Source organism: Mustela nivalis (genome assembly GCF_964662115.1).
Source record: "Mustela nivalis genome assembly, chromosome: 2".
In the NCBI taxonomy this organism is placed as follows: Eukaryota; Metazoa; Chordata; class Mammalia; order Carnivora; family Mustelidae; genus Mustela; species Mustela nivalis.
In genome coordinates, this window is record NC_139021.1 from 30,229,234 (window position 1) to 30,249,526 (window position 20,293).

The 20,293-nt window shown below is 36.2% G+C and overlaps 1 protein-coding gene across 4 annotated transcripts in view; it reads left to right on the forward strand.

Annotated features, from left to right (window-relative positions):
* ANGPT1 (angiopoietin 1) overlaps positions 1-20,293 on the forward strand; it is a 339,791-nt gene that overhangs the window by 282,376 nt on the left and 37,122 nt on the right. For all 4 annotated transcript variants that reach the window (XM_082720024.1, XM_082720022.1, XM_082720023.1 and 1 more), the window contains 2 exons: positions 6,287-6,388; positions 16,539-16,705. In XM_082720024.1, the coding sequence (XP_082576150.1) occupies positions 6,287-6,388; positions 16,539-16,705 (269 nt within the window). The remainder of the gene's footprint in view (positions 1-6,286; positions 6,389-16,538; positions 16,706-20,293) is intronic.

The window sequence follows — 20,293 nt, forward strand, 5'->3', positions numbered from 1 at the left end:
AATTTTTAAGGATTTGAAGTTAACATTCACACTTTCACAGTCTTTTTCACTCCATCATCCAGTCCTGCCATGTGGCTCCAGGTTTTGGCAAAGGGAACATTACAAATAAGTTTTGATCATTCCATGAATTTTAATTCATAATTCAATAACAATAACCATCATTTTGAACTATGCTAGCTCAAAACATTTTGAGATACAAATGATGCACAGGTTCTTTGCAGACCTACTGCTCCTGTTAGGATGGAAGAAAGGATATACTACCTTAAGTCATAATCTTGAATAAATTTGCTTTTAATACTTACATAAAAAAGTGGGTTAGAGGATCCCGTTCACTAGTTCAGTAGCTGACTCTGGGTTGGTTTCATCAGGATAGCATTATTTAAACTTATACCTCTGCAAAATGATGGATTTTGCATGTGGTGGAGCTTCAGAGTTGTTCTTAAATAAATGAAATCTAAAATACTAAATTCACAAATGTCAGCTATCTACTCAGTTAAACGTCAAGATTTGGGCCTAAGAAAAAATAGTAGCCTGAGCAGGTAAGAAGCTTTTCAGAGGATAAAAGCTCATGTGGCAGCTGGTCAGGACCATCATTAGATTTTAGTTTTATTGGCAATAGAGCATGGTGAGAGGGAGAGATCATTGAGTAGAAGGGAGTAAGACTTATTAGGCTTTCCTAATTTAGGTGTTCTTTCCTGGTTTTATTCTTTCCCCTTTATGATCACGGCTCCTCCCACAAGTAGTAATGTTCTATTCTGGGAACTTTAGACTGATAAACCTGCACTTTTCATAGATAGCAGTTTTTAAAATATCTCATTTAGCATGGCACTAGTAAGAAAAATGATTGTGCGAATTTTTCCTGGTATAATTTAGAAGCTAGTTAATACAATAGTTCAAATGCATTTATAGTTTTCCAGGTATATTCTAAGCACTTTAGATGTAAAAACTCACTTGTTTACTATTTTCAGTAACTCTATCAGATAGGTGTTCCCATTATCCTCATTTTAGAAACATTACTTGCCCAAGTCACATAGTAGATATTGAACACAGGCTTTGTAATAATGGCATCAACTCCAGACTGTATCTCTTAGGGGACTAAATGATATAAATACATAAGTGATGACTAAAGTTGCACCACTTACAATTTCTTTAATCTGAACCCATATGAATGACACAGGAAAGAGCTTATAATCAGAAAATTATGTAAGATTGATTCATGTTCTGATTATAAACCACCCTGGTCCCTTCTACCTTGTAATCTCATTTTCTTCTTCTGTGTTGATATAAATCATTGGAATTCTCTGAATCCTGTAAAAAAAATGCTTGGAAAATGCATTTTTATGTTCATCACTCTTCCAAGTAGATTGTGTTTTGTAGATATAAAATTTGGTGCTACCTTTGGATATGTTTAGCAAAAGCTTTGCTTGTTGTTATGCTTGGAGAAGTTCTTGAGAGGGTATGAAACTCAAGGCAAGCCTACAAAAAATAAAACAAGTTCAAATATGTAAGATATGGGCTATGGACCAATCAATAAAATTGGACTATTTAGGCAGTTAACAAAGAGTATTAGGAAGTATTCATCTTGTAGGCAGAGTAAAAGCTGCATGTATACAGAATTGGTATACATTCATTTTTCTAACCGACATCATTCCCTTCCCAGAAATGATGTCTGAAAATAACAGTGTTACCTTTTCAAGTGAAATGAAAGCAGTTTTCTAAGACTATTTAATTTTTCAAGCAGATCAAAAATAAGAATTAAATCATTTATGTATTTGTTTTTTACCTTTATATTACTAATGGCTGTGGTTATTTTCTTTCTGAATTCCCTTCAATGCATAGTAGTAGGAGATAGGATTTTTCCTTTTATCTCATAAGTTTCATCCAAAAATTCAAGCCATTAAATAAAAACTCTGCTTATTATAAAATATTAAAAAAAAATTTCTGAATTGTGAGTCCCCTAATTCTTGGGAAAGGACCATAACAAATGTGTTGAGCCTTTTTTTTTACTTAAGGTTATGGAAAAATAATTAACATCCTCCAGCCTAATCATTCCAACTTGTATGGCGCATAAAACCGTAAGAACTATGTGAATCAAATTTCCCCTTTTTGTTTGGGTTTAAATCTCTGTATTATGTTAAAAGGTATTTAATGCTTGAAAGCTTTGACCTTGCCTGGGATAGGAGCCAGTTCAATCTTTTCTTGGATAGAGTTAAGCTCAAGTCATATGATCAATAAATGCAACAGGCATAGTAAATGTAGCAGGGCCCTTGTCTCTCCAGGAAGGACACCGCCAGATAGCACAGACCACACAGTACTGGCGAATGAACTTTTCAAGTCCTTTCATGTCTCAGATCTTTTGAAACCAACCACCTATTTTCTTAAACTTCCTTCATCTGTTAAGCTTAGGCTTTTTAAAATTTTTCTTCTGACTAGAAATAACATGTTGTGTTTTTTTTTTGGTTTTTGTTTTGTTTTGTTTTGTTTTTGGCTAACATGAATCCAACTTCTTAAATAGATATATGATAAAAAGAAGCATGCTCAAAGATTGATGTTGGTATTTTTATATTATTTATTATTATATCAATCATAAATATAGAAAATACATATATAAAATATGTTATATAAAATATATTAATAAATATTATTAAGCTAGTGATCTTAAGGGCAATTTATTGAACTACTACATTTTTTAAATTTTGTACATTCTGTATTATTCTTATTATAAATGATAAATTATATGCCATAGTAAAATATGCTACAATGTATAAGATATTATATAGAGAGGATATAATGCATAATGTAATACTTACTATCTCATATGTAAAATATATCTAAGAAATAAGAGTCATGATAAAGCCTATTATGTACCAAGCACTATTCTAAAAATTCTACATGCATTGACTCATTTAGTCCTTGCAAAAACCCAAGTGATAGAACAGAGTTGGGATTTGAACACTGATAATTTGGTACCCAGGTCCATGCCCCTAAACAATATGTCCTTCAGCTCTATTGTGACCATATTCCACAATGGCAGCTATTATTATTACTGCTATTAGTGAGTCACAATAGGAACTGTGGAGCATATGTCCGACTTCTTACCTTCACTGTACCCCCACTTCCAACACCATAATCCTCGGGGGGAACTTCTGCCTCCCCATGTAGCTCCAGCTCTCTCTTACCTTTTTTTTTTTTTAAAGATTTTATTTATTTATTTGAAAGAGATCACAAGTAATCAGAGAGGTAGGCAGAGAGGGGGGGGGGGGAAGCAGGCTCCCTGGGCTCGATCCCAGGACCCTGAGATGATGACCTGAGCTGAAGACAGAGGTTTTAACCCACTGAGCCACCCAGGCGCCCCTCTCTCTCAGTTTTTATCTAAGAAATGTTCTTAGTATGTCTTAACATTCTCAAGTCACTGAATATGTTTGTTTAAAAGGAAATTGGCCTTTTTCTAAAATTTGTGAATGATTTTAAAACTTTAAGTGCATAGAATTTGAATAATATAGATAATAGTAATAATAAAACTGTGAAGAATAGTTTCTTCTGCACATTAGATATTTATAAATGTAGTTATTCCTTTCCCTGAGTATGTAAGTGATCTCTATAGTTTTATAAACTCAGGTTAGCAAAGTTCCGGGTAATTAGTGTCATTTAAGAAAAATCTGGGGAAAGAATTCTGAATTAACTAGTCAAGACGGGGTAAAAATATAAGAATCAAGTGACACTTGTTACCTCTAGCAAAATGTTCCCTTGACATTTTCACTGACTCTTATTTAAGTGTCACCAGTAAAGTTCCGCCTTGGTCTCTTATCTTGGATCACCACCTATGTCCTCTTTAAACTGTGCCATCCGGGTTTTATTCTCATAGGAATCCTGAAGTCTGTCTCCTCAAGGTCACTAACGACTCCTTCATTTCAAAATTTAGTGTATATTTTCTTAATCTTTATTTGTGTTGACTTCTATGGAATATTTGATTAAGTGGATCATTTCCCCAAATCAAAGTCATCCTCAGCTTCAATTTTTTTAATCAGGTTTTCCTATTTTATGTTTCCTTCTTGCATTTCTGCTTATTTATCAAATATTCATTTAGTACCAACTATAGGCTAGGCACGGTTCTAGGCACTGGGGACAGTGACAAACAAAATATAAGGCCCTGCCTACCTAAAGGTTATTGATGTATTTTACCTCCATCAGTTTACTAAAGTCCATTTTTGGATCCTCCTCCTTCCTGCACATACACATCTCTTACCACTTTTTTTTTAGTTCTTTAAATAATCCATTTTCATGTTATCAACTAACTGCTCTCAAACAGGTTACTCCTAATACAGTTTTTAATTCAGGATTCAAATCCTGGATCCAGGATTTGTTATTAATAATAACCATTGGTAAGATACTTAAACACTCTAAGAATTGTTTTTCTCATCTGAAAAATGGGGATAATAATCATACATACATCACTGTCATGAGACAAGTTAGAAAATACATATGAAGAGTTTAAATTATCTGGCACTTAACAGCAAACATGCTGTTGTTAATGGTGATTCCTTTCTTATTCCTTTATTATCCACATTCTTATTCTTGGTCTATGCCTATTAGATCATCTCCAGTTGATTGATGAATCCCCCTTTTGGATAACTACACTACCTCAAATTCTGTGTGTCCAAAACTATGATCATTTTTTTTCTCGTTTGTTAGATTTTTTTTCCTTAAGTTTTTCATTTAGATTACTGTCTATATCATTCTTCAGGTCACTGGAGCTAAAAATTATGAACTCCTACATCTCCTTACGCCTACAGGAACAGTCACTATTGAAACTTTCAGGCATTTTGAGGCTAAGATCCTTATTTTGTTCATCATAGTATCCCTAATTGTAACAGAATCAGTGCCCAACAATGCTAATTGAGTAAAAAACAAATGAATGAATCAATTAGAATTGAGGAGGAAGAAATACTAGAGATTGTGTTGAAGGCAGAGAAGGGGTACAAAATGTTTTAGGGATTAGTCAAGGGGGACCTTGGAACAAAGAGTGGAATTTCAATTTATAATCTTGGAGGTGAGTTAATTCCTAGGCACAATAAAGATACACGGGTGGGTGACTGTTGTCAAAGTAGAGGAAGAGCCCTCTAGAGAGCAGCTTTTGCCTAATTTATATGCTCACAAATAGGCATGGATCTCCTAGTTCCTTTCACTCTGAGGAAGTACATGGACAATTTGTTTTCTGAATGACAGTTGTTGCCACTGTTTTCATACCTGTTAGCCATTTGTGCTCCAAATTGAGGGCTTCAGGGAAAACACTTGAGATTTTTCCCTTAATCAGAGCTGAGCTCTGTGCCCGCACAGCCTGTCTGCTGCTGTTGCATCATATCTACACCTTTAGCCAGCCTTTGAAATGCTTTAGTCATCAACTCCCTAAGGAATGGTGTTCTCCATAGCTGGGACCTTGAATAGTCAAACTGCCATATCCATGCTATGTCAATTACAGTGATTACTCTCTAAAGATAATCCCATCACAGATATGTTTCTCTCCTTGGGTCGACTCTGGGGGAAATGAATCAATTTCTAAATAAATACTATTGTTTTAGAATAATTGAAATGAGCATAAGTCTTTGAAAGCATTAGATAACTTTCCACATGGGGAAGAAATGCTTGCTGCAGTCAAAGGAAATACAGTATGTCATATTCTCCTGTTATTATTCTTGATGAAAATTCAAGCAAATAATATGTTCTCCATATGCTGTGGACCAAATTTTGCCTCTAATCTAATACTGAGCCATCAAGAATAATTATTGTAGTTTGTAACTGTGTAGGAGTTAATGTGCAATGAAATATGTAATAGCAAAATATATATGATTTTTTTTAAAAATTATTTTTCCAAAACCTTTATTATTATTATACCACCATTTTAATTAATTAAAACTTAAGAATTCTGAGTTTTATGCTTTGGCAATACAATGGTCTATAGTTTTAGAAACCTAGATAGCATTTTGAAAAAATATGAACATACATAACTGCCTATTACCATTTAGACACAGATTTTTTAAAAATTTTTTATGATCTGACACTAAGGCAATTTTCAGCTAATTTAAATTTTTACAAGTAATTTAAGTTACATGATGGAATTAAACAGAAACAATTCTAATGTTAAAGCAAAATAACTGGTATCTAAATTAACATTTTTCAACATGGTAATTTTTATTCAGTTTATCTATAGGCCTACCCATAGTCTGATATTTGTTTCTTTAAAACAGACATAATTTTCACTTGATTTTATTTTCCCTGTGTCTATCAGGTATTTTGCAATATGGATCTTAATGGAGGAGGTTGGACTGTAATACAACATCGTGAAGATGGAAGTCTAGATTTCCAAAGAGGTTGGAAAGAATATAAAATGGTAAGATGGAATAATTTACATAGTTTTTGATGTTTTATCATGAGGTTATCTTCACCAGACTATGTGATAAGCCCTTGTATTTTTAGGTGTTTTTCAGCTATTTTAAAAATAAAATGATACATTAGTCACATTATTTTTATTAAACACAAAACACTCATAAATCATTTTCAGTAAATGATTTCCATATGTGCATCAGAAAGAAAAATATATTACTGAAATTATTTGGTGAACTGTTATGTATTATCTGGATTTGTTCCTGGTTGAATTAGGGTGGGGGAAGCTAGAACTCAGACCCAGGCTGGGCACATGAAGCAGGACAAGGGTGGTGTGGATTATGGAGAGGTACTGACGTACCTCACGTAGCTGGCGAGTTGTTACTGGGTGTTGACTAAGAGCTCCTCCATGTGGCTGGGTTGGGCTTCTCTCTGACGATTCAGGGTCATCAGACGTCTTACGTGGTAGGTGGCATCCCTCACGCACAAAAATGGAAGCCTCCATACCTTTTTAAGATTTATTAGACTGAGAATTGCTCTGTATCACTTCCACTGCGTTCTTTGGTTTAAGTTACAATGCCCAGTCCACATTCAAGGGTATGAACTGTGAGGGATGGTTCCTTAGGGGGTCTCCAAAATAATACCAGACATCATGGTTACCATCATTATCATCATAGCTGAAGTTTCCAATGGTTAGTATGAGCCAGCCCTAGCTGTAAATTCTTACTCATTTTTATATCAAGCCTATTAGCTGTCTCCATTTTAAGAGGAAAGTGAGCAAGATGGGAGATCAACTTTTCTAAGGTAATACATTAAATGGTTTAACTAATGCATAATACAATAATCATATCATTGATGCCTACAGTATTAACTATTAAAATCTGACAGAATGTCAAGATACAGTAATATAAAAGGCTTCCATTTATGGACTTATTCTCATATTTTACATCTAAATGTTATGGATAATTATTGTCTTGACCAATTTTTGACAAATTTCCCCCTCAGAAGGTAAAGAAAAAGGTGAAGAGTCCTGTTGTACTAATCTAAGTTCAGTCTTGATATTCTTTTAGAAAATATGCAAAAACTGTAGTTAATCAGCATCCCAGTTTATACATTAGTAGGTTCGTAGTTGGCCAAATGACAGTTAAGAGGATTTTAATAAATGAAGGTGGGGGTCTCTTGTGGTGTCTCTGTGTCTACAATATTTTTTTTTCAGATACCCAGTTGAACACTGTGAATGTAGGTTAATAAAGTTTGAAGTTATACAAAGTTGGATTCTGATGTCTCCAATAAACCATAAAATTTCAGGTAGAAAAAAAGGCTATAGCCAACAAGATTGAATTCTACAGAGATAAATGTAGTATTTCACCTAGACCAAAAATACACAAAATTAAGTAAGAATATAGGATAAAAGTGACAAATTAGCTTAAGTACCTGGTTTTGAAAGTCTGGATAGGGGCGCCTGGGTAGCTCAGTCATTAAGGGTCTGCCTTCGAGCTCAGGTCATTATCCCAGGTCTTGGAATAGAGCTCTACATTGGGCTCCCTGCTTGGTGGGAGGCCTTCTTCTCCTTCTCCCTCTCTCCCTGCTTGCATTTCCTCTCTTGTTCTCTCTCTCTCTCTCAATCTCTGTATAAAATAAATAAATAAATAAAATCTTAAAAAAAAAAAAAAGGCAATTCTGGATAGATTTACTTGACTATAAGCTCATTTCATGTTGTTGGCTACTAACAACAAAGACCAGGCTACTCAGGCTATACTAATAGTTTATGGTCTCAAAAAATGCAGAACTCACTGGTGTCTGCCATAGTCTTGTTACATCAAAAATATGCCTTGGGGCGCCTAGGTAGGTCAGTGGGTTAAAGCCTCTGCCTTTGGCTCGGGTCATGATCCCCTGGGGTCCTGGGATCGAGCCCCGCATCGGGCTCTTTGCTTGGCCGGGAGCCTGCTTCCCTTCCTCTCTCTCTGCCTCTCTCTCTGCCTGTCTCTCTGCCTACTTGTGATCTCTGTCTGTTAAATAAATAAATGAAGTTTAAATATATATATATATGCTTTAAATTCTGATAGATTTCCAACAAATGAACTTATCCTATGAGGTACAAATAGGATGAATCAATGGTGCCCTAACTTGGAGAGAATAAAAAGGAATTAAATATAAACCTGTCTGATGGCTCTCTAAAGTGACTGGATAGAGGTAGATGTACTAGAACCTGCTTCTCACAGTGCAGTCCAGAAACCAGCAGCACTAGCTTTGAGAGCTTTTGAGAAATACAACACCTCAAGGTACATCATAGACTTCCTGAATTAGAATTTGCATTTTAACACTGCTTTAAAGAGGGAAGCTCCATAATGAATGGAAGAACATTCAAGAGAGGCAAAATTGACTGCTATGGACAAAACTCTCTAAGGATTCTTTCTAACATGAATGGACTGTCTATTAAGTGATGAGGCCCTCTCTTCCGTGGAAAAACCCCAGTAGAAAGTAAATCACCAGGACTGTTACAGAGAATATTGGTTTTACTCTAAGGTGATTCTAAGAGCATATGGGAAGAATTTAAGTTCTAAAAAAGGACCCTGCATCATGTCTATATCAGCAGTTTGAGTCTTCACTCTTCCATTTACCAATGGAGTGGTTTTTAGCAAATCATTTAATCTATACCATAGCTTCCTCACTAGTTAAAAGGGGGCATTAATGAGAATACCTTACCTGCCTGCAGGGATGTTGTGACGATTAGATATAAATAAAGTACTTGGCACACTAAATTTTCAATAAACAGTAGTTATTACCCAAGATTAAGACATCAAAGACTCCAAAAGTTTTACTTAACTCTGCCAAAAATATTATTTTGCAAACTACCTTAACTCACGATTATTTTCAACATTAAAATGGAATGTGAAGAAGTCATATGAGAATCAGACTATAGATATCTGTTCAGGCAAACCTGAAATACATTATTATTTATACCAGTGATAATAGAAAAGTGAATATAAAGGTATCGTTGTGGTGACTTTCCAAAATGCTGAGTTATTATCTGTAAGCATCTGCTGCCTTGGCACACCAGGCACATTAAGTAAGACAGGCTAACATATGAAGTGTGGCATAAGCATTTACCAGATATATGTATTTTAAGTCTTTTTTTTCATCATTTGACTGAGGCTGAATTATTCATTATTTATCGTTTTGAGGGAGTTTACCCCTCTCCCTTTATTAAAAAATAGAAAGACTATTCTATTTCATTCAAACAAGAACATTTTATCAGCTGAGTTTCAATTCTACATGGTCAGAAAATTGAAATAAGTTCTAGAAGTCTGAAACATTTTGGCAAAAATGAGTCTGACTGCTTTTTTAACTAAGAGAATTCATCACATACCACAACTTGGTTAACTTTCACCAGAACACATGGTAGAAAGTGTTTCCATTGTTTTCCTCCAGAGCTTTTTACCTAAAGACCAAATAACATGAGTCCAAAATGAATGTAGGTTCATTCTCATCAGTCACTCCCACTTCTGTTCCCTGCTTCAGACTGACTGCTTCGGTGCACATCCTTTGGGAAAACACGAACTTCTTAGCAGGCACCACTCCCTCCTCAGTCTTCACTTGTCTACTGGTGTGCACGAGGACATTTTGCCTCTTTCTTGAGCCCTGAGTCAGCAATAAAATTCACCCATGCTTCCTTTCTTCTCTCCTTCCCTTCATTCTGGTTGATAACTGTGGGCAGCCTCTTTCCTCATAAGGTTTCCAGAACAGTATGTTAAAATTATCAACACATGAATTACAAATACATATTGTAATTTATTATTTTTAAACCTCTCTCAACATGGAAGATTTGCAGTGTATTTGCTTCTTAACATTGGCTTTAAGCCTACAAAAGTCTTTTACCTGAGCTTTGTTTTCATTTAACCTTCCTTATGAGGGGATTCAGCAAAATCTGGTTTATGGATTTGTAAAGATGTTTGCAGAGAGAGAAGTCTGCAGTGGGCCTTTTTAATGAGGCACTTAGGGAACTATATTAACTCTTTTCAAGCCATAAGAATACCATTGAGTGGCCTCCAGCAACACTTATCAGCAGTACTTTTGCATATATGAAGCCAAATCCAGCTAGGAGTTCCAAATAATACCCTGTGGCCTAACTTTATAGAATGTAGTGACTAATGCCCTGGAGACAACCTGTCTTGGTACTGAAAACAGTTACCCCCATAAACAAAGTCTCCTATTGACACAAATATTTTGGTCTGAGCACCCTACCTTCTGGGAGTTCTTTGGTTCTGGAAAGAAGTTAAGGGCATATTTTCAACTGCTTTTTAACATCTTCACATTAAAAGAGAAAAATATATAAGGAATTTAAAATGTTGAAATAAATCATTCTTTTGATCTTTCTTGGGCTGAGTGTCTCAGCAGTTAGAGGAGATACATGATTAAGTTGTGTATGAAAGCACCTCCGAAAAGCCACAGATCAGTAACCCTGTTTCAGATCTGTTTTCTCTAATCGTTTATGTGAAAAAAGATGAAACCCATAGAATACATTAACAGGGTCTGGTTTCAATTGTGTTTCAGCTATAGAAAGTCAACACTTCCTATGAGTATTATCAGATCAAAAAAAAAAAAAGTAACAAAGTATCATAGACAATTACTTTATTAACTTGGAAACATACAGCCAAAACTGAGTATTTCTGCAGGTCTTGGCAAAAACTAATGAGTATCGATCTTTCTTCTGTGTGCATTGTTTTATGAACAATATGCAGTTTTTAGGGCCAACTTTAAGTCAGCATTAGTCTGGGTTAAGTTTCAGTGTCTATTTTTTTTTTTTTTTTGCCTTTTATTAAAGAGCTAAAGGAGAAGATTTACAGTCTATCTGAATTATGGTATCAAAATCTTGCATATGATTGTGATCGAAGTAACTAAATGTAATAGTTTTCATGGAAGGGTATGACCAGCATTGTTGGATTTTTTTTATAGAAAAGAAAGGTCTTGTTTTTATTGTGATTTTTTTATTGTTTTGATAGAGACATGATACTTTTTTTTTTAAGAATTTATTTATTTATTTGAGAGACACAGGTCACAAGTAGGCAGAGAGGCAGGCAGAGAGAGAGGAGGGAACAGGTTCCCTGCTGAGCAGAGAGCCCGATGCAGGATGCAGGGCTTTATCCCAGGACCCTGGGATCATGACCTGAGCAGAAGGTGGAGGCTTTAACCCACTGAGCCACCCAGGTGCCCCGATGTGATATTTTTTTCAACATCAGCCCTGAATTCTGTGTAAGCTTGTATTTTTATTTATTGTAGATATTACAGGCCTTTTGGAATAAAATATAGACCTATGGTAGGCTTTTGTGTGTGCAGTAATGCATGAAACTGTTTTTTTAGGGGATGTGACCATGTCTGCATTTCAGCCATCATTTTTTTTAAATAGTCCCATAATACATAATCAAAACTGTCTACTAATTTGGAGCTCCATATGAATATGAGGTTTTATACCTCTCTCCTGTGTACCACTCAGTTTGATCTAGTTAATATTTTCTTCCTTATTTGCACTCAGAATAGCTATTCTGCATCTTAATTATATGATTCTCCACCTGTGGTACACAGTACACTCACTCCTGGAACCCTTCAAATGTACATATCTCTAAGCACACCCCAGACATACAGAGTCAGAACCTCCGTGTGGGAACCAAGTCATCCATATCTTTAAAAAGCTCCACAGCTGTTTCTGATATGCAGTCCTGGTTGAAAGCAAATGTCAAAACTATCAATTTATTGGCTTGAGTGTAAGATTTCAAAAATTACTCCTTTTGTAGACCTAAAACTTATGAGATATAGAAAGAAAGAGATTAAAAGAAATAGGACCAAGGGAGAGTTGGAGGACACAGCTTCTCCCTGGCCTTAGGAAGCAGAAGCAAGAATAAAAAGTAGTCTACATGTTGGTTTATGGCACAGTTTAGCCCCACCATCAACCAGCTGGTTTTAATTTCTTATTTAATAATTAACTTCTTGGGTTAAAATGACAGTGCTTATTTATGTAAAGCCACACTCAACTTGTCATAAGAATACATTAGTTCCTAACATCTGAAAGCCTTTTAAATAATTGTTTCAGTATCCCCTTATTAATTTTCAGGCTAAGACATGATCCTGGACTATTTCTGTTCCCTTTCTCATACAGAGTAGAAAGAAACCTGCTTCTCCTCAGATAGCTCACATGGTGGGAGAGACGCAAGTAAACAGAAAATTGCTATGTCTTTGTGGTATAGCCTTTAACTGTAATAACAATGACAATAGTGTTGTTCTCCTGTACCAGCATTGAGCTAAATACTTCAAGTATCTTATTTCTTTCTCACAACACTATTTATGGAAATGACATTTTTAATCCCTGTTTTGCAGACAAGGAAACTGAGGCTAAGAAGTAATATCGGAGGTTCCACAGCAAACATGGGGCAGAGTAAGGCTTCAAATTGGAGCAGAGATAGGGAGTAGAAATTATTTAATCAAAGCTAAGCCTTCGTTCCTCGGCATCAGATTGGTAGTGTGCCTGCTAACTCTCCAGTAGGCAGTTTACTAATGTGGGAACCATTTTCCCTTCTTTGACTTATTTTTCATGTCTATGATGAAACAGTTGGTTCTGCGTGGCTGCACTTAGCTTTTAGAAAGCTTCCTCTACCCTATCTCTCTAACAGCCATTTCGATTCATCGTAGCCACGCATTTTGTTCCCATAATAGAGCAAGTTTAGACAGTTTTTCGGGGAAGGTGCAGGAAAGAGAATTTTTATTTCTAAAATCAAATTTTGTTGCTCTCTTTTCAGTTGTGTCTTCCTCTTTTTTCACTCAGGAAAAAGAAACTGCTTAGGAAGGGATGGTAATCTCCACATAGGGGGAGGTAGAAGCCTGCATGCCACGCTGGGGATAGAGGCTCTCATAGGAATGACATTAGTGTTTGTACGTTTCTGACGCTCACTAGAGATCACTGCCCTTTTCCCTGGGGAAGCTGGACGGTTTTACCCATGCAGAGCTTTCAGCAGCACGGAAATAATGTGGCCTAAAACTTAACACTTCATCATCCCCAGCTTCCTTAGTCACATTTAGGAGACCTGCTGAATCCCATCTAACTGCACACCAGAGGGAATCCTCCAGTGGCTAGAGGGAAAGTTTTAACACGTCTGAGCTGAGAAGAAAATGCAGAGAAAATCCCAGCAGTCCTCTTTTTCTTCCCAGTGGCTGCTGCAACTGAGAATGTACTAATTTTTTGAATTTCAGTGCCCTGTAACTTTCTGTTTTGCTTATTCACTGGAGAAGATAAGCTTCACTCTTCTTTTTGGTTTGTAGCACCGCTGTCATGAAAATGTGTAAGATTCTTAGCACATCCTAAATTGCTCTAATATTCGCTGCCACTGTGGAACTTTGGCAAAGTATGGCTTGTGCATCTGTGCATCTTAGGAATAGAGAAGCAAGGGAACTCTGGAACACTGACTTCTATGGGCCCCATATCTTTGTTCTGAGCTACAAGTAGATGGACTTCAGGGGAGCATATACCCAGTACAGTCTGGATGAGGGGTTTGAGTTAATTAAAAACTAAGTTAAATTGGGGAATAACTTTATTTTTTTAAGATTTTGTTTATTTGGCAGAGAGAGAGAGAGAGAGAGAGAGAAAGAGAGTACAAGCAGGGGGAGCAGCAGGCAGAGGGAGAAACAGAATCCCAGGTGAGCAGGGAGCCTGGTGTGATACTTGATCCCAGGACCTTGGGATCATGACCTGAACCAAAGGCAGATGCTTACCTGACTGAGCCACCCAGGCATCCCAGGGGGAAAACTTTAAAAGTGTGCTTACATATACTAATGCATTTCATTTTAAGTATACAATTATATCTTCATTTGCCCATTTTTTAAAATGTAGGGCCAAAGCCTGGAATTCTGGGTCAGTGGTTCTTTCTTAGAAATTTCCCATAATTAAATGCATCAAACTCCTGCTTTCTGGTTTCTTTCTTTCTTGTTTTTTAACGTAGCAAGTAAGACACACAGAAGCAATGTAAGTTAAAATCCTCTTATGTTTTATTACTTTTCCAGTCTTTTAGAGTTGTTGAAACAAACATAATTCAAAACCATTTTTTAGTGATTTGCTTTTATTGAGCAGGCCTAATGTTTAAGTTTCATCAAAAACAAAACAGAACAAAACAAATGATTTGTCCCCACTAATATTGAACTTATTTACATAAAACTGTGAGACTTATCATTACAGTAACAGAACTGATGTAAACAGTTCGGGGACCCAACACAGTGGACATTTAATAACTCAGTTGGCAGAGACAGTAATATACAAATGTATTTAATGCATTTAGTATACTCTGGGCATCAATATATTTTAAAGAAGGAGTGGAGAACACTGACTCATGTGTTAGGTTTGTTAAAGGGGAGAGCGGTTAAGAATTCTGCTGTAGGGGTGCCTGGGTGCTCAGTCAGTTAAGTGTCTGACTCTTGGTTTTGGCTCAGGTCTTGATCTCAGAGTCCTGCTGATCATGGGCTCCATGATGAGCATGGAATTTAGGCTGCTTGATGAGCATGGAATTTGCATGAGATTCTCTCCATTGCCCTCTGCCCCTCCCCTTCTCTCTAAAATAAAATAAATAATTTTTAAAAGAATACTTCTACTGTAGTTATAATTATATAAAGTTGGTGTACTTTAAATTAAAAAAAAAGAAACAGTTTCCAAATTCTCTCATCTGTGTTGAGAAAGGGAGAAGTGCTATGGTTATCTTAGTACTACCCTCTTATTTCTTAGAATGGATAAAGTAAAACCTTTTTAAATGAATACCTCAGTTAACAGAATCAGTTTCTTTCTGAAATGTCTGAATATTTCCTGGGATGCTGGAGGTGTTCCTTCCAAATATTAATGCATACAGGGACAAACAGGGAGTTTGTTTGCAGGCAGTGGGACTGGTTCTTCAAATATCTTGATTCAGTGTGGAGCCAGGATTTTTTTTTTCCCCCACCCAGAGGTCCAGTGATTATGACTCTGTGGGCACTTTAAAACACCTCCCTGAGACTCAGCCAAATTACTTATAACAAGAACTGTGTTTTAAGGTTACTTCTCCGAATGCCACTATAAAGTGCTGTAGTATTTTCTTCCTCCCTTCTTCCTTCCCTCCCTCCCTTCTTTCCTTTCTTCCTTCACATGTCAGTGAAGCGTAGGGCGTACCCAGCATATGCCAGTGGTCCACTAGTCACAAATACGGCACACCTTCTCTTCTCAAGGAGCTCATGGTTTAGTCGATAAGACAAACATGTAGTTCAAGAATTATATTCAATTTCAGGCATTACCAAGGACTACTTTTGGGGATTCAGAAACTGAATACCCAAATCTAGAATGCCAGCAGTTTCCTAGGTTCCTAGTTTTCCTACTACTAACATAACCATTAAGAATTGGCTTTTCTTTGGGGACCACTTCTTTCCCCCACAAAGAAACAGTTTTTGAACACTTCAGAACCATGATTGGGATTCCCCTGTGGAGAACAAAAGCCATATTAAGAGGCAGTGGCCAAGCAGCCAGGGAGGTCCACTCACTAGCTCTTACGTGTCAACGTTCTGCCTCAAAACCCAAATTCGTGCCAGTAAAGCATTTAAATGACTCTAGTCCTGGGTTTACAGGTTTGCTTATTAATAATTAAAAATGAAAATATTAAAGTTAGAAAAGTCAAGGGTCTAGTAATATATGTTTAAGTTATTATATAAGCATAATTTGACTCCTGAATAATAATAACAACAAAAGAAACAATAATAATATTTGTTAAATAACTTATCTGGTAATACCCTGATAATATTCATTGAAAACATTTAAGTTATGTTCAAAATATTCCATTTACTAGTGTTTTAGAAACATTTTCAAAAGCAAGCTGTGACTGAGAAGTGTTTACTGGTCAAACTTCTTAACCAGATTCATTTAACCTGAAATCATCTTACCTATACAAATTTGATTATCAGCCTTTTACTGTAATAAGAATTCACAGGGCCCAGTGGAGGGAAACATAGGAGAAAAGTATTGAGTCAGTAATTGGAAAAAAGTGTGTAATATGTGAAAAATGGTCTTTACTATTAAAGAAGGTTGTGTTATTTTTTACAATGTAGTTAATACTGAACCTGATAAGAGGTAACAACCATATCTCTATCTCCTTTTGTAGGGCTTTGGAAATCCCTCTGGTGAATATTGGCTGGGGAACGAGTTTATTTTTGCCATAACCAGTCAGAGACAGTACACACTAAGAATTGAGTTAATGGACTGGGAAGGAAACCGAGCCTATTCACAATACGACAGATTCCACATAGGAAACGAAAAGCAGAACTACAGGTAAGTCCTCCTTCCATACAGGGCTCAACTCCCTTGGACTTCACCACCTACCAGTTACAGTGGAAAAGTGTGAAAGACAGAAATGATACAAATCATGCTTCAAGATGAAAATTAGGTTGTCTAGGCCTATGGCAGCGATACAGAAAACTCAGACTTCTTAAAAGCGTTAATTTCAGTTTTCACTGATGGGTTGTTTTGATGTTGGCTCAGCTTCTAGAGGATGAGGAATTGAGTCCAGCACAATATGATTGTTGTTGTAGCTCTTATTGTTGTTAGTGTGATGAGATTGGTGCTGTGAATTTATATGTACAAAATTGTTGACAAAGAACTGACTCAAACTCAGTGGCTTGAAATAAGCTCCCCTTTCTATCAGAATTTCTACTGATACTTTATTTGCCTTTCTTAAATTATTATTTTTTCACATTATTTTGAAAGTGATGAAGGAGAGGTAAAATGTTATGTTTTTATATGGCTTACATAAAAGATAAGGTGGAGCGTAATTTAGAATTTTTTGGCAAATAATGTGAAGGCAAAAATAAATTCAAATAATAGCATGAACATGCATGATACATCATTGTAGATGTGCAAACAAACTATACACTTTGCTATTAACATCTATGATTTTTTTTTCAATGACAAGTTTGTACACTAGGAAAAAACAATTTAAAAATGGCTAAGCAAGTAATGTGGTACGGTAAATTCATCCTCCAAGCCCTTACTGTGTTACTTCTGTGTTCTGGGAACCCTACTAGGCACTGCTAATTTTGCAGTGGGTGATGAGATCTCTAGTCTCCCAGACCTCACAGTCCAGCTTTGTAACTAACTAGGTCACTAAATAACTGGCTAGCATTCTTTTTAGAACACGGAATATATTTCCATTACTTTTGTATCATTATCCATTAATGCAATACTTGGCCCATAGCAGGTCCTTAATAATTGTGTGTGACTGAGTTTCATAATCAGTAAATTAATGTTGCAGTTATTTCTAACTCTAATGATTGTAGCTACTCTACATCAGCCTTGCAAACATGATTGTGTAGATTAAAGGGTCGGTACAGAGCTTCAAGCAAAATGCAGTGACAGCAGCCAAAGCTTCTGCTCCTTCTCCAATCTGTATGGCCATCTTGTAGCTCACCTGTTTTTGATGCTTATATCTTTTTGAGACATACTATTCTTGTAGCTTTTGAATCTACAACTTTTTTCATGAACACATCTCATTTAATGGATTATGCATGGGATTGGATCCTTGGAGACATAAGAATCATTTTCTTAACAAACAGTGGTGATGTCACCACAACAGAGGGATGAGAAATGGATCTAAAGAGTTTTCATCATCTCATGGGAGGGTAATGAGGGTGTACTTAATGGCAATGCAAGAAACCAAAGAAGAGACATTTATAAAATGCAATGGAGTGTAAGAAGAAGTGTTTCCAAGGAGGTCAATATTTGGGTAGTTTTAGAACAAGAGAAACCACTGTAAAACATCAGGGGTACTCTTATGTAAATGTTTTGACCTGAAACTTGAAACTGTATGAAACTTGGCTAATGTCAGACAGCCTGACAATAGGACTAGCAAATAATTAGTCTAGTCTTTTTCTAGGCTTCTGAAGAATTTGCCCTGGTTCTTTTCCAAAATGTCTTTCAGTTCTTAGTAGGTAGATAGATGTGTGTGTCTGTGTGTGTATGTGCACACCTGCACACATGTGTTTGTGAGGCTTCGGTGGTATTAAGACAAAGAGTGCAAGGGCAGGTTTAGGAAGATGGTCAGAGTCCAAAGTAGGCTTCAGGGTGCATGGATGAATATCATTCTGGCATCTGTGTGAGAAAGGAGCACTTACTTCTTCTTAGAACGCCCCCCTACCCACACTGAGCATTTCCTGTTCCTTCACTGTATGATTCTGAACTTGAATCATCTGATGCAGATGAGTCAGGGTTATAAATCCAGAAGGCACTTAATGCTTTTAATTCCAATCCTCTGGGTTGTCAAGAAAAGAAAGCTGAGGTCCAGAAATAGGCAACATTTTTCCCAAGGAAGGAGAAGGACTTAAATCAGGAATGTTTGACTCCTACCTAGTTTGGTGTGGTTCTTCCTCTGTAATGCTGCTGTAATAAAGTTGGTGGCTCTGGCGCTCTGTCTTGCCAGGACCCAGCAGAAAATAGGTCTGTAATCATCACCTCTTCATGCAATTAAGTATAAGATTCATGTTGGCATCAAATGGGAAATTAGAACTCATTAAAACATAATGCCTGTTCTGGTGAGAACTTACTGAAAATAAGCACACTGTAAAACAGTCTTATTCACTCTTTCAAAGAAAATGAAACAGAAGCTTGAAAAGGGAGTATACCCTTGTGACTTCCCTCCCAACCTGTATCATCACTCACTCAAGCCGGGAACACTAAGCATGGCCTGAATTAGATGTCCAGCTTCACCATTGATTTTCCCCCACTTATTTCTCTTCCTTCTGAATGAAAAAGGAATGTCTCATTGTGATAATTCATTAAAAGGATAAGTACTAGCATTTGTATAGTGTCTTATAATTTATGAAGTGGTTTTTAACACATTAGGCATTCAGTCTTCACAATGAATTTTTGAGGTAGTTATCACCAGACACATTTTGAATATAAAGAAACTGTGGTTTTGGTCATCTCACCTGCTCAGATTCAAGTAAATTTCAACTAAAAGCAGAGCTATGGAATTCATGTTAGGTTTTAGGTTTTGTTTTATATTTTTCAATTTTCTGTATTTTTTCCTCTTCCAAATTAAATTCAGATGGTTTTTTGAGGTTTTTTTTTTGTTGTTGTTAAGTATTCTGTCTTAACAGAAATTTTATTTTGGAAACCCTTATTATAGCTGTGGTCATAATATATAAATCTAATTTTAAAAAATCTTTCTCATGCTCTGGACACATATTGATAAAAGTAAGTGTTGTTGAATAGATAGATAAGCTTACAAGTGTACATAGGATATACATATTTTCTTTTTATCCTCTAAGGAAACCCCAAATGATTTTCTCAGATAGAAAATAAAATCTATGGAACCCAGGAGAATACAAATAAGAAAAAAAAATAATGTGGGAGTGTCATGATAAACACATCATGTAAGATAACACACAATTAATGTGAAATTATTAAATACTTCTTCTAGAGAGGTAGTATTTTTCAGGTCCTCATCATCTAACACCCAAACTATTGTATAGCTTTCCTGACTCCAATCTTGATGCTCTCAAATATATCATCCACACTGTTGTTGGGATGGTTTTTCTAAAAGATAATCTGATTTTGCTCTCCACTCTTACTCATCTATTTCAACAATGTTCAACTATCTATAGGTTGGGTGCCTTGGTTGCTCAGTCAGTTAAACATCCAGTCTTGATTTTGGCTCAGGTGATGATCTCAGGTTGATGAAATTGAGCCCCATGTGGGTGTGGAGCTTGCTTAAGATTCTCTCTCTCTCCCTCTCCCTCTGGCCCTCCTCCCCAAATCACCCTTCTTTAAAACAAAACAAAACAAAACAAAACACCATAGATTAAAGTCTGTCACTTAAAAGTCTTTATGATCTGACTCTACCTATGTGTTCAGCTATCACTA